The sequence below is a fragment of the Trematomus bernacchii genome, unplaced genomic scaffold (assembly GCF_902827165.1).
Source record: "Trematomus bernacchii unplaced genomic scaffold, fTreBer1.1, whole genome shotgun sequence".
Taxonomy (NCBI): Eukaryota; Metazoa; Chordata; class Actinopteri; order Perciformes; family Nototheniidae; genus Trematomus; species Trematomus bernacchii.
The window spans coordinates 14,795,249-14,812,077 of NW_022987648.1; the positions used below are offsets into that span (position 1 = coordinate 14,795,249).

The 16,829-nt window shown below is 40.0% G+C and overlaps 1 protein-coding gene across 1 annotated transcript in view; it reads right to left on the reverse strand.

The window, feature by feature from the left end:
• The window catches only part of LOC117485961 (ephrin type-A receptor 6-like), a 167,844-nt gene that overhangs the window by 117,585 nt on the left and 33,430 nt on the right, over positions 1–16,829 (reverse strand). Inside the window, exon 3 of the mRNA XM_034134673.1 lies at positions 5,475–6,138. Coding sequence (XP_033990564.1) covers positions 5,475–6,138 — 664 coding nt within the window. The remainder of the gene's footprint in view (positions 1–5,474; positions 6,139–16,829) is intronic.

Consider the following 16,829-nt stretch of genomic DNA (forward strand, 5'->3'; position numbering starts at 1 on the left):
TTAACATGCATTAACAGTTACATTGTTTTCACCTGTGACTTACAGTGAGCAGCATGAACATTAAATCACATAACACATAAGCAACCAGATATGAGGAGCACAATGGTCAATGTTGCGCTTTAAAAGAAAACTATCTACAATGGTATTTTACAGAGATTACAGATTATTCACACCAGTAATCTTTCTCCTATACAATCAGCCGAGGCATTTAAATCAGTAGTAAACTGGGAATTGAAGCATTAGCTTGGCCAGCCACCTCAGTTTTTCTCCTTCAATACCCAAGGCGCTCCACTGGTACCTTGTGCGGAGGCTTTTAATAACAACAGCAAAATGCCATCACAACGCCTAAAGGGCTAAACTTAACCCAACTGTGAAATCTGCTTCTGAGAGAGCAAAGAGTGATGGATAGAAAAGAGAGAGGAGGAGAGGCACGTTTTTGTAGGGCATAAAGGGATACTGAAAGGTGACCATGTTGTGGTTGCTTATTGTTCTACATCGCAAAGATCAGAACTGACAAACACTCCCAAGACATATTTAAGGTAAATACTTAAATAATGGACAATTTCCTGTCTTTTATAATGCACTTGCAGAACACAGTGGTGATGGTTTGATTTGGTGCTACCCAAAATCTAGATATACACTCTGATAAAGAACAGGATGAAATTAAAAAATCTTGGTTTGACTTTGAACTCCTCATTAGCCGGTTAATTCATCCTATGTAATTTTTTGTCAACCAACAATTATAAATACAAATAGGGACAAATATTAAAAGGGACAGACATGCATGAAGTAACAATTTTGGTACAGTCCAGCTCTAATCACAGCTGCAGTTTAACCCCTGGCCCGTTGATTGCGCTGCAGCTGTGAGTGCAGCTGGGGAGCCGCGCCGGCCCATACCACAAGATGAAACGTAATCAACTGTACAAGGACATCTGGTTCTGGATGGTGGGAGAAGAGCACTGAATAGTCTTGAAATCATTTTTCAAAAGAGCACTAAGCAAGGCTGTAGTTGGAGACATGGGGAGGACCAAAATAGGACTGTGTCATCCACCGTGGGCTAATTCTACAATCTATTGTCTGTCTACTTAATTCTGGTAAAAGTGAAGTAAGAGTACAGCCTTTAGATTAAAAAAAGTGGCAGCCCAATATAGACGAAACACTGTATTTGTGTCCACTTGTATATGTGAGTGAAAAATGTATAAATATGTGAGTGACAATATATGAATGTGTGGATTGAAATATGATAATTTGAGAGCAAAATGTATGAATGTAAATATATATGTGTATGAGAGTGAAAATATATGTATGTAAAAGGAGAATGTATGTGTGTAAGAGTGAAAATGTATGTACTGTATGTAAAAGGAGAATGTATGTGTGTAAGAGTGAACATGTATGTACTGTATGTAAAAGGTTAATGTATGTGTGTGAGAGCACCAGTATGAATTACGGCCTGTACGGTTAATCTTATACTGTTTGCAGATTTTGAAACATTTGCCGGTGTTAAAATCAGTGTAAGTAATTAAACATCAGACATTGTATATATTATCACTTATCAGGATGAGAGAAAGCTCAGACTCCAGCTGATAAGTCGGTGAATGAAGCCCTTGTTTGGTTTTCAGTGAGTACATTTGGATGTTTGTAGATTGCGGATTTATCTACCATAAAATAAACACAGTTTACAAAAACAAAGCAGTTCAATGGCTTGTACATGGCTTAAAGAGAGATTGTGTTGGGCCTTCATGAACGTAGCTTTTTTTGCACTATAGCATTCCCAGTGAGTGGTACTACCAGCGATAAACCAAAGCTCATATCAGAGGGTTCAGGATCAAACTGGAACCAAGCCAGCCGAGGTAATCTGTCACACCATGGAAGCTCCTGGGACAGCAGGTGTTGGACCACTGATATACACAACAACATTCCTAGATGCTTGCACGATCACGTACAGACACCTTTTCTCAGTATATATAAATCACACACACAGCACAAATTCCTATAGGAAGACTTCTGATATCTGGACCTTAAGTTGGACGCAACAGCACTATGTGTCACAGTATGACAAAAGCACTGCTCCGTGTAAATTACATAAACACACTGAAGATTATAGTTTTTGCATTTCAAAAGCAATATGTTGACCAAACATTTCCAGCACAAATGAATAGGATCAAAACTTTAGTCGTTTTATTTGTTTTGGAGAATTATATGAACCCAAAAGCAACCATTCAAGCATTTGCTTTTCCCGATAACACTGTTAAGATTTGTGTTATCGAAAAACAAGCCCTAGCAATTATCTTGTATGTACTATAACCACAGTTACAGCTGAGTGCATCTTAGCCGTGGGGAAATGATCTCTTCGGAATCCTTGCAGTATCCAAAAGGCCAATACAAAAGAAGACAAATGTCCAACAAAAGTCAATTGAATATCATAGAACAAAATGTATTTCAAAACTAGAAAAAGTGTTAATGCATCTTGGTAACTGACAGACCAAGCACAAGATATTTTAGATTACAAATATATTTATAGGCATGCATCTTTTTGTGCGTGCGAGCGTACACACACACTCACTAATATCGCTTAAGACAGAATCAGGGGAGCATAATTTTTATTTTTTATTTTATTTATTTAACCTTTATTTAACCAGATAAAAACATTGAGATAAAATCTCAATGACACTTACAGCCCAAAACACTCTAATCCCCTCACATGAGATCTCATCTGATTCTCCAGAGTTAGCAGCAGGCAATAACGGAAAAATGAAGGAGGGGTGATGAGGAGCAGGAGGGAATGAAGAGGGAAAATTAAAGCTTCCCTCTTCATTAAAAACTTGCTTTTGTAAACGGTTGATGTATGAAAGCATAGTAGTACAATCCATACATACGTATACAGTAGTTGTATGGAATATATGGGCTTGTGGAAAGATAGACACCCATTAACATATAATACATCATACCTATATGATTTGAGGTTGTTGCACACATTGTTAAAATGCATGAGGTGAATGTAAATGAAGCCTGTAGATATTATATCAGCCACTTCATCTATCCACATTGCTTATCTATCTGACTCGCTGAAGCATCACCACGTACACAAAGTAAATGGCTGTCTTCCTGGTCAGGTTACTATTTCAAACTGTTTGTCGTACCATGCTGATACAAGATTAAATGAACACTTGGGAACACACAAGACTGAATTACACAAGGATGAAACATACGTAATGTTTGCAATTGGGGGAAGATAAATAATATGAAAAAGCTACATTTATGTATAATGGACGACGGTGGAAAATCAGCTTCATGCACGACAGTGCAATCCACCATAGTTGTTAAGTAGCAAATAGAGGAAGAAATACTGGAACCCTTAAAAACAAGTGATCAATTCTGAAAGAACCGAATACCCTTCATGTGATTTTTGGTTAACGCTAAAAGAAAAAAGCATTCATCATTTATTTTAGGTAAAAACCCTGACTATGTCTTAAAGTTTTGTTTCTCACATATAAAACACTTGTTTGTCTACCCATATTTGTCAAACCATCAAGGCTTGCTTGTATCAGAGGCTTGTATTCTGACTAGGGCTGTCAAGTTAACGCGTTAATAACGCAAACAAAAATTAACGCCACTAATTATTTTAACGCAATTAACGCATGTGTATTTTTTGTCCTCGGCCGCCCCGTAGTTTCAGAGCGCATCGAGTTTAAAATACCATCTACAAGCTGAAGCTGACAGTGACAGCCCTGCTCCTGCCGCCCGCTTGTGGCAGACCACACTTCCACGCTCACCGGCAGGCCCGGACTGGCCATCGGGAGGACCGGGAGGGTGTGTGTTAGGGCTGTGCAATTAATCGTATTTTAATCGCAATCACGATTTTGGCCTACCACAATTACGAAAACAACATAATCGAAAAAAACAATTATTCTGCTTTGCTAGGTTGTGACAGTGCACTGCAACATATTTGATCTAATTTATTTTAGTCTCATTTATTTGTATTTATATATGTTTAGTAGCTTGTGGAAGTGCGCTCCAAAATATTTGTTGATCTTGTTTATTGGTATTTATTATTTTGATATTATTTATTTAAATGTATCATTTATTTTATTTATTTTTGTATTGGTTTTTCAGTTGAATTATACGTTCAGGGTAATCAACAGTTAAAAAGATACTGTTCAAATTATTATTTGTATTTGTTTTAAAGTTCAATAAATGGATTTTTTCAAAGTCAATGAATAATCGTATTTAATAATCGTGATATCAATTATTGACCCAAATAATCGTGATTATGATTTTTGCCATAATCGCACAGCCCTAGTGTGTGTATGTGTGGCGCGAGCGAGGCACACCTTACGTGTTGTTGTTGTTGTTGTTGTTAGCATCTGGTGGTAGCTAGCTGCGCTAACGGATATAAGGAGCTGTTTCAATGAAAACAGAGGAGCGACATTTTGCCGACAACTGCGCCGAGCACTTGACTTTATGCAGGTAGCCAGACAGTGGGACATTGTCAGCACACTCAGCACGGATAGTGCGCGCAACATGATTGCAGCATCCAGGCAGCTCCCATTCGAGCATGTATGCCTTGAGCTGCACATAGCTCCAACGATCCATCACGGTGTCTACACACACACACACACACACACACACACACACACACACACACACACACACACACACACACACACACACACACACACACACACACACAACACACACACACACACACACACACACACACACACACACACACACACACACACACACACACACACACACACACACACACACACACACACACACACACACACACACACACCACACACACACACACACACACACATCACACACACACACACACACACACACACACACACACACACACACACACACACACACACACACACACACACACACACACACACACACACACACACACACACACATCACACACCACACACACACACACACACACACACACACACACACACACACACACACACACACACACACACACACACTTTGTATTGTATTAATGTATGAGAGAGGTTCCAGGTTGAATTGAGGCGAATATTTGTAATGTTCAGAGGTTGTTGTGTTTAATATTCATGAGAATATTTGTCATTGTTCAAATGATAATGAACAAACATTTGCATAAAGCATATTTGTCCACTCATATGTTGATAAGAGTATTAAAAACTTGAAAAAGATCCCTCTAAGGTACATTTAGAATAGATAAAAAATGTGCGATTAATTTGCGATTAATCGCGATTAACTATGGACAATCATGCGATTAATCGCGATAAAATATTTTAATCGACTGACAGCCCTAATTCTGACAAACCTAAACCTTTTAGTTGGACCATATAACCGACAAGCTCCACACACTAAAAACCATGGCCAGTTTCGATTACAAATGCTCTTTTCTCAGTACAGCAAGAATAGCATTGATGAGTAAAATGCAAAATAAAATAAAAAAAAGTTGAAAAACTCACCAGAACAAGAGCCATCAAACTCCTCGTAAGCAACGCTGCAGACACATCTTCCCAGGGGCACCAGCCAGTCTCCATCAGCTCCACAGAACAGTTTGGGTGTGTCTCTTTCTTCAGCATGGTCAATACAAGCCCCCCTCACCTCAACCAAAGAGGAAGAGTCCACACGAGGCACTGTGTCCGGGAATGAGGCCAGGTTTCTTAGCGTGAACGGACATTTCTTATAATAAATCCTCACTGAAACCAAGGCAATGCAGGCACCAATGTCCTGAAATGCCAGGTAGAAGCCCTTCTTGGTCATGGGTCCCACCTCACGCACCTCAGTGTTCAGCTTGAGGATGCGATCTCCGAGGTCCATTTGAGTGAAGCTCTCATCAGCCGCAATGGTGTCGATCTTGGTGTACTGTTGGGGCTTGAATTTGACAACGTGAGCCTCGTCAGTCTCATGGTAGAAGAGGTTGAAAGTCTCCTTGCAGGTGCCAGACACCCAAGGGATGGAGTTGCAGTCCCTCAGGGTGAAGCGAAGCTCCACGTAGATCTTTTGGGCGGCCTGTCGAGAAACCCAGTTGGAGCGTAGCCAGTTGTTCTGGTTGGGCTCCATCACATTGCACACCTGAAAAGTATGGATCGGCCGATTTTGCTCGTCCATCTCTGTGATGGCATCCCACTTAAGAGAGGACAGAAGAGGGGAAGAAGGAAAAACAAAGAATAGCAATTAGTTAATCAAACAATAGTAATTAAGTGATAAGTCCAAAGTCTCTTCTGACCCTAGCAGGTAACTGTTCAATATGAATTTGATGGACAATAAACAGCACCCTGATGTTAAGAATAAGAAGAGTAGTTTTTTTACATTTTAATTGTGTTCTGATTATGGCACTTAAAGGGCCCATGTCATGCTTTTCCGGTTATTACCCGTCCCCTTGTGTGTTATGAAGGTTTTTATGCATGTAAACGGTGTGCAGAGTCACAAACCCTCAAAGTACACCCTGTAGCGAGTAAAACTCTAACACAGAAAATACCTCCCCAAAACGCCTCGTTGGAGATACGTCACTGCCCATTTGATTCTTCCATTTCGTTCCGGGTACGGCATGATGTCAAGCCGTACCCGGAACGAAATGGACCAATCCGTGGAGCCGTTACGTTACGTCCGCGGAGCCGTTACGTTAAGCCCCCGCTGATTGGTCCAAATTGACCAATCAACGGACTTCCTCACACACACACATCTGTGTGCAGGGAGCAGGCAGCTCTGCTGATTTCTCCTCCCTGGCTGCAGGCTGATAACAGACAGTTGGGATCGCGGCAAAATTCTCTCTGCAGACCCATTCTCACAGCGTTTATCAACCTTTTTTTTACTCAATATCAAGGCACACTTATTGTTTTTACTTTGGCTGTGACTTTGTGTGTGCTCAGGATGAGTTTGGCTGTGTTTGGCTGTGTATCGCTAACAAGGAAACAACACCTCCACGGAGCTCAGCGCGATCCACAACGTCCCGACCAATCAGAGCACACTGTGCTCACAGGGAGGGTGGGGGCTGGAGCTTTGGGAGCTACAACGAGCCGTTAAAGGCAGAGAGTGAAATTCAGTGAATACACGTAGTTTACAGAGATGCTGTATGAGAAACCAATGTGAGTTTGGAAAATTGCACAATATAAATCTATTCTAGTATACCTCAACAATGGAATTATGGTCAGTGGAAATGGCCATGACATGGGACCTTTAAGGACAAGCAGTGGGGTCATTAAAACCCCAACGTTTTTTTTTTAGAGCATTAAAGTGAGCAAATGTTAGTGCATCAGTCCCAATAGGAATACACATTCACCTTTGACTGTTTCTAAATAACTACCCCTCCACAGCGTAAATGTACTGACACCGGTACTAACTTGTGAGCATGTGGGTATAGCATGCTAACCCACTAACATAACAAATTCATAGTTATTTCAATTGGCATATTGTCATTCACATTCTTAATGTAAAATAAGCACTCAATCTATGTATAAGTAAATTCAATTTGAGTTAATCCATTGGTAATCTGTAATTTGACAACATGTCTTGCATTAGCTCCCATCCATTTTACCTGCTGGTCATGTGTCCAATCTGCCCAATAGGAAATGAGAGCTTCCATTGGGTTTTACAGAGGTAATTCAGGCTGTACCATTTTGCATAGAGAATAGAGGGGGGTTTTCATTATTTAAGGGAGTAATCTTTTAAATACCCTAAACAAGCAATATTCCTGATATATGAGGACCATTATTGTAATAAATAGAGTTTTTTAAACATGTGTGCCTTATTTGAATATCTCTATAGATTAAAAGGGAAGCTCATTGTTTAAATTGAACAAAAAAACAACTTGGACAGCTTGTTGTTGTTTTGCAATATAAAATAAAACATACACTGGCTAAATTATTTTCTCCGGCCTCAATGTATTCTCCTTCCACCACTTGGTCAATCCTTACTGTTGTACGAGAATAGACCAATGGACAATACATTTTAATTTCAAAATGCTTCAAATACATTATCCATTATTTATTCTAAATACAGTGGAAGTAATCTGTTGGTCAATGAACTACAAAGAGCATTTTTATTTAAATATAATGAGAACAATCATGGTTGTCAAGCCATTTTGCTCACAAAATGTTATCCTCAACACAGGCAGGAAATAAATGGACAAACTAAAAGTCTATTTTTCCCTTATACCTTCAGGTGTTCTCTTAAAATAACGTCTGACTTTAGCTGCCTAGTCATCAGCTCTGCAGCTCCCAGGTCACATGATGGGGGCGTAAGGCAGCTTTGCAGGGTCATGAGGTTACCTGTCCCCATGTTGATGGGAGAGAAGTTAATGGGGGTTTTTAGCCTCCTGGTCCCACACGGCTCTCTGGTTTTATTAGAGTGGGACTCGCTACATGGGCGACCCCCAAAACCAGCGAACATCGACCTCCAAGAATCAAATTACCTGCCTGGGAAAAAGGGCTCTCAAATCACTTTGCTTACAATGCAGCATCAGACCCTCCACAAGCTGCAGGGTTTGCCTTTGTGTCTGCTTTATTTTAGGGCTGTTATAAAAAACATTTAGCTTGTAGTGTGGTTGACGAATTGTTAAAAAAATATATATACACAACTATTACTTTTGACCCAATAGTGTCTCCTGGTATGAGGCAAACATTATAATCAACATGTTTTCACAGGGACAACCGAATGATGCAAGTGGAAGGTAAGGACTGAAATGAATGGAGCTTTTAATTATCGACACATTCACAGCACTATTATTTTTGTTTTAAAAAGTGAACTGACTACATCACACACACATATGCAAATAGGCACATTTAGCCACACACCACATCCCCATTCTGGTCAGAGAGAAGAGATTCCAATTGTAGTTAATGGCTGGAAAACCACTACTTTATAGGCAAACACAGCACTGAGAGTTGCGATAGGGCTGCTGGTTAATTTACCAACACGCTTTGCCTGATAAGGTTTGTGCATTTAATACGCTGTTTTGCATTTAGCTTAATATTACCTCTTGATGAGAGTAGTAATCAAAGCCTAATGTTTGCTTTCACATACTCATTATCCTTTTTAATAACATGTTCTAATTCAATCATCCAAAGACGACAGGATTTAATCTGCTCTTCCCTCAAGGTGTAATTGTCGCATTACAGTCAAACAAATTGATTTTGATTAGATGTGATATTGCCCATCATGCATGAGGCTATAAACAATTAAATGTGTTGGGCATACAGAAAACTGCAGTAAATTAAAGTAAAATAAGGTCAATATGTAATGCTTGAATAAAGACATATACTCTAAAGATCAGGGAAACTCGACATTACAGTACCACACATTGCAAACGTTTTTAATACAAACATATAAATGGATCTTGAATATTTAAATGTTTGTAAAATGTCACGCTCATATTCAATGTTTAGGGTCAGCTTATCTCCCATATTACTAATTTACAAATGTACCTACGTTTTCTTCCATCTACTTAATGTCATATTTTTTTTTTTCCATAGAAATGTATAATTTAAAATGTTTGTGGGTACGTATAATTGCTCTATATTTTCCCCTCAACTGTTATTTTGTTTGACTACACAGATGCTTTTTCTTGCCATGGCACTTGAAGGAAGGTTTAAACGTGCCGATTCAATGCACCCTTCAGGTCTTTTCTATCTGATTTGACCTCTTAGTCAGCTTTAGACCTACAAAGGTGTTTGAAGGAGGAAAGATGTATCAGCCCCCTTAGGCCAGAAGCCTTTCTCTTAACAATGGTAAGCTCTACTGTTGAGGAGTGTTACTGGATGAATTGAATGTATACAGGAAAATACCTTGTCTTGGTTTGAAAAGAAAATGCTTGACATTTAACATTGGAGACTTGACTTGGGAATTGTAAAAAGGTCATCATGAATTTGTATGGATACAAGTACAAGCATGTCTTTCATGAAGACACAGACCAACTGAGATTGGTGATAAAGTGTTTAATACAAAAAAGCTGTTGCAATGGCTTTGAGGGATGGAGAATCAATACCATTGATTCAAGATCACTTTAGACCAAATACAATAAATGTTTTAAGTTTAGTTTATTATGCACCAATGACATAAAGGTGAAGAGTGATGTAAAGTGTCTAGTTAAACTTTATGTTCCTACAGTGCTTGCTAAAGGACAACCAAGCAAGCCAATGAGCCCCATTCACTCAAATAGCAGTGAATGTCACAGAACTGAGTAACAGCAAAGACTTTGTAAGCAAGTGTGTGACTGTTAGGTCTGCTAGAAACTGAACAAAAGGCTTTTCACATGTGCACACAAACACAGAGCAAGGTCAGACTTAACCTCAAGTATCAGGATATCTTGGTTTATCATTGCTGCTTTATTTCTGTACTGAAGGGATTCAAGTTGATCTGTGTGATTGAAGACAATACTCCTGTAAGACCATATTCTTTAACAAAGTAATCTGTGAAAGATGTGGGCGACCGAGTTAGAGAAGATAGAAAGCAGGACACAAAGAAATAGAAGATAACAAATAAAATATTATAAGAATGTACAGCGGTATATGCTGTAGAGCGTTTTATCAAGAGGTACAAGATAATTATAAAGTTAGGAGGCGATGGAATGAGCTGTTATGCCATTGTAGATAAACTGTGGCCAGAGACAGAGATAGAGAGGCAGAGATATCAGAGTGATTTGTCCCAAAGGGGGAAAACAATCCACCGTGATAGGGACAAATTGCTGCATGAAACACCAACTAAAAACTATTCACAGCCTAAAAGCCTCCAGGACTTTACATCATGTCAGCAAGCTGATAAAATCAAGCATGTGGTGTCAGCTATTTTAATAAGTCACTCTGCAGCTTTGCTTTACAACAGCTGGGAATTGAGTAAATTGTCTTACAGGCAATGAAATTGATTTCCTCTTAATTGACGACACATAAAAAGGGTAATTTCAGCGACATTATTCCTTAGAAATCACAGACCCTGACAGGACCTGAGCCGCTCCATTGTGTGTGTGTGTTGCTGATTTGTAATCTTAATGTGAACTTCTTTTTCAAAGTTGAAAACTTAAAGTGAAACCTTGTCTGGCCTCTTCACTACCTTGCCATCCAGCCTGAGCATGCATAATTGAAAAACAGTCAGAAAATGTGGCTGATTGATTGCAGCCTGAGAACAAGGCCCTTATAGGCCATCTCTCTCGCTCACATGAAACAGAGCCAGTCGTTTTACTGGCAACTGGCCCGGGGGTGAGCTCCTTTTATTAAAACAGTGAAACCTGGAGCCCTATTGAGAACAGCACTTTAACAATAGTGTCATAAACCACTTCACTTGCCCTCAATCAAAATTAAACATTAAGCGATCCTGAACAATCCCCACTGCAAATAAAATAAAAATAATTAAACTCAATTTAAACGTCAAATGCCCCTCTGTGTGAATGAGAGTGTATTATGACCTACTATAAAATAATTACTTCATAATTATATTAGTGACAGAAACCATTCGGGCAGGTTAAGGAATGGAGCTTTTAAAGATTTACTGTCAGACCAGCAGGAGACCTGCTCATTGTATGATAATGTTTAAATATTTACAGATTAGAATAACACACACACACACACACACACACACACACACACACACACACACACACACACACACACACACACACACACACACACACACACACACACACACACACACACACACACACACCACACACACACACACACACACACACACACACACCACACACACACACACACACACACCCACACACACACACCACACACCACACACACACACACACACACACACACACACACACACACACACTTTTATTGATTATGTATGCATTATCTGTCTTATAGCAAACAACTACGTTGAAAGGCAGCAAGGCGGTAAATCATCTTGTAATTTGGGAAAATCTACTTTTTGCAGAAAGCAAGGCAATGGCAATGGCTGGAATCTAGCAAGCACCACTGCAATTTAGAAATACATTGAAAAAGGTCCAATGTGAAACAAACAGGTTATTGTAAATAGTTTATTGTTGGTGGCAAAGATAAATACAGTGAAATCCCAGGGTTATATTTTGTCAACAGGAGACTAAATCTGTATACATACTAACCTCTTTTCTCTTCTCCTGGGGATTGAGGGACAGCAGCCTCTCCTGCTTTAATTACAACAGGACATACTGCTGTGGTCAGACACACACACAATGTTTCAACGGTCTTGGCTGGGATTGTTTTTTCAGCAACCTCTTGAGAGACTCTTAAATAAATTAAAGATTGAAATGCCATGAACACCCACAACCAGCTTTCTTTTTTAAAATCATCTCTTTTTTAGTGTGTTTCCTATCATCCTCCAAACAAAACATTATATTCAAAACATTACTGAAATGCAATTCCTTTTAGCATTTCTTCCCAATACAAGTTGATCAAGGAATGAACTCAATTTGAAAATAACACCAGCTATACTTAAATATCATGTTTGACACTTCTTCAACATAAAGTGACCATTTCAGATTTATATGCAAGGAGGAAATATTTAGATCTATTTATACTTTTGCCGTTAAACATCAGCCAGGCAATTCAGATTGCGTTGCAGTGTGTCAAGTGAAAGTTACCACTTTGCACCACAAATGACACTGTCTGTGCAACTTTATAAACAAAAATATATATATAAAAAAAGCCGTCCCTATCAATGGTATGTTGATATCTATTACTAGCTCTGTTTTCAAAAATGTTTTAATTTGTCCTTTTTTAATCAAGAACGATTGCTTGGTGATCTTTAAATAGTCACATCATGTATTTATACGTGCCAGTGTGAGTTCTGAGTATACACCCAGAAAATAGGGTAATTCTTATCTTGTTTCAAAAGTTTGCTAAAACTCTATCTCTTTTTCCGGTCTCTCTATTTTATCATTCTGATTGTGCTTCTTTGGTTTTCTCCATCTAATCTAATGTTCTATTTTTCATCCCTCTTCCTCCCCTCGGACCCCATGACTCTCCTGTTTGTCTCATTCTTTCTACCTGATGACTTCTCTGTCTCCCTCATACACTTTGGGTCTTACACACAGGCATATGGCTGAAGTGTGTGTGTGTGTGATGCCACTGGGATTGAGATATTTGTATTTAATCCCAGAGCCTCCCTTTGTGATGGATGACACACACACACACACACACACACACACACACACACACACACACACACCACACACACACCACACACACACACACACACACCACACACACACACACACACACACACCACACACACACACACACACACACACACACACACACACACACACACACACACACACACACACCACACACACACACACACACACACACACACACACACACACACACACACACACACACACACACACCACACACACACACACACACACACACACACTACACCACACACAACACACACACACACACACCACACACACACACACACACACACACACACACACACCACACACACACACACACACACACACACACACACACACACACACACACACACACACACACACACACACCACACCACACACACCACACCACACACACACACAGACTATGTATATTGTATTGATTATTTTCTCACTAGTTAACTTTACTTCATCTCTTTGACTTCATGAGAAATTAACATAAAATTAGAAGAAAGTAAAACAACTTAAACAGAGTGCAATGAGGTGAGAAAAACAAGTTGGGACTTGAAAAATGAAATGTACTATTCTGGTATTTTTTTATGACTCATGAATATTAATAATCACTGGCTGGGGATTTTGACTGTTAGGGAAGTGATTTCTTAAGGTTTGTGTGCGAGTGTGAAGATGGTGTGTGTGTGTGTCTGTGTGTCAGAAGTTGGTCAATAGAGGGCTCATTAGGGACACGTGGGGCTTAACTTGGGGGATTTTGTCAATATCTGGCAAGTCATTGCGTCTTACAGTGCCAACAAGGCAATCAATCTTTTGATTGGAGAATTATGGAAATAGATTTTCACTGTGTACTTTAGGACTTCCAATTCAATTACTAAAGGTGTGCCAATGAGGGATATTGGCAGGCCACTGGACAGAACCTGCATAACAATACTGAACAGGTCATAAATCCTTTGTATTGACACCCTAGCAAAATTCAATTAACACACTATTTTCCTTATGACAGCCTCATGGCGGAAGTACTCAGCATGCATTCATATACAGTAATGTCCATGTTAACTCCTTTTAGTCACTTTCTCTTTATTATATTGTATATGTTGTTTTGCTGTTTAGAGGTCAGTGTGTCAGGTAGGTGTAACATAAAAGACAATGAAAGACTTATTTTGGGTCCAGGAAACACTCCCACCCAACAATTGTTTTTTGTTGTAAAAATAAGGACAACAAATCCTGAATAAACCAGTATGATTGAAAAGGGCAGTGAAAATGGTTCGAATTGTTATTTTATAATTCATGCATTGGGTTTAATTTGTCTCGGGGAACTTCATGAATCCACAGGTAATTGTTGGCACATGTAGCACAAATAACTACTAATTGCCATATGGGAACATTTGGCCTAACACATTAATGACTCTTACAGCTAAAAAGCAGCAACAGACATTTATTATCCAAACAAATTGGAATGTGCTCTGCCCTCCATATCAAGTAAACTAGGTTCTGCGGTTATTTATCAGATGATGTTGTTGTACCAGAGAATGCATGCTCATCTTTTTTCTTTGAAATTGGATGCATTTTGATAAAGCTTTTCTCCTGGTTGTTTGTCACTGATCTTAAGGGACTGATTCTTTAATTAAAAACAAGTAAGATGCAACCCACAAAACACACACACACACACACACACACACACACACACACACACACACACACACACACACACACACACAACACACACACACACACACACACACACACACACACACACACACACACACACACACACACACACACACACACACACACACACCACACACACACACACACACACACACCACACACACACACACACACACACACACACACACACACACACACACACACACACACACACACACACACACACACACACACACACACACACACACACACACACACACACTACACACACACACACACACACACACACACACACACACACACACACACACACACACACACACACACACACACACACACACACACACACACACACACACACACACACACACACAGTATCCCAGCAGCCGTCACCAGCACACCCCTAAATCAATAGGAACAAGTGAGCGGTGAGCAAATGAAATCCAAAGACCCTGTGCTTCTCTCATTCTTGCATCCATCACAGTGGATGGGTAGCCAGCAGGGTGGAGCCTCAGCACCCACACCCATCAGTCATCCCCGTGGTGCTCTCACAATGTGACACCCTGTTGGTCATGGCCTCAGCCATCCTTCGAAGAAAGCCGAGGGCACTGAAGATAGAGTTCGACCTGTGTGACATTTTACAGACAGCTCGCGTTGGACTGATGTTTGGAGCTGATATGCACCGTCTTTGCGTGTTTAAAAAATAAATAATTTTGTATTCTGGTCATAATTTAAAGACCACAGAAAATGAATGATAACAAGGCAATTAAAGTAAGACTGTTCAAGTGTTTGCAGTTCCTCTGAGGCACATTTGAATGCAGGTTTAACAGACTGTTGAGTAAATTACCTCCCACTTCACTTGAACAATTTATTTGGTCTGAAATTGACACCTTAAAGGTCCCATGACATGGCCATTTCTACTGATCATAATTCCATTGTTGAGGTATACTAAAATAGATTTATATTGTGCAATTTTCCAAAATCACATTGGTTTCTCATACAGCATCTCTGTAAAGTATGTGTATTCACTCTCTGTCCTACACGGCTTGTTGGAGCTCCTGCCCCCCCCCTCCCTATGAGCCCAGCGGCCGTCTGCGAGACAGTGAAACCCAGCCCGAAACCAGCCCGAACACACACACACCAACAGTGACGTGCCCATAGCCAAATGGACCCATTGGTCCAAATGGACAATGGGTCACACACACCCGCAGCCTGGCTGGGAGTTTGTGTGTGTGCTCACACACCGACTCACAGCCTCGCCGCGTCCCGCCGTCTCAGGGAGGAGAAATCGGTGGAGCTGCAGCTGAGAAAAGATTGAGTGTGTGTGTGTGTGAGGAAGTCCGCTGATTGGTCCATTTGGACCAATCAACGGACTTAACGTAACACAAGGGAACGGGTAATAACCGGAAAAGCATGACATGGGACCTTAAATAATTTAACCAAATACCACTTTCATCCTCAAGTTTGTTCGAAAGCACTTCCTGGCTGGATGTTGATGACCATGCCAAAAATAAGTGTAAATAATGGTGAAACCAAGCTTTCATTACTTTTTTCAATCCTGAAACTTGCATTATGTCTAATGTCTAATGGGGCTGCTCAATTAGTTGCTAAATAAGTCCTTTTGTATAGAAGTGTATAAAAACTATTACTACCTATGATTGATTAATGGTCTCTTTCTGTTTTAATAAACAGAAATACATCGATAATCATTTTGCAATTTTAATATATATATTTAATATATATTTGAATATGCAACTTTTAATATACATTTTAATATGAACCAGTAAGAAGCGTATACTTTAGAATTGGAGGGATGAAACCCTCTGTAATGGTCACACATGCAGAGCACACAGCACACACAGGGACATTTGTTCTCTGCTTTTAACCCATCAGTACTAGGAGCAGTGGGCAGCTATTGTACAGCGCCCGGGGAGCAATGGGAGTGGGGGGATGTCCGGTGCCTTGCTCACGGCAGAAGGTGAACTGGGACCTCTCCAAGTAGCAGTCCACACTCCATACTTTAAGTCTGTTCGGG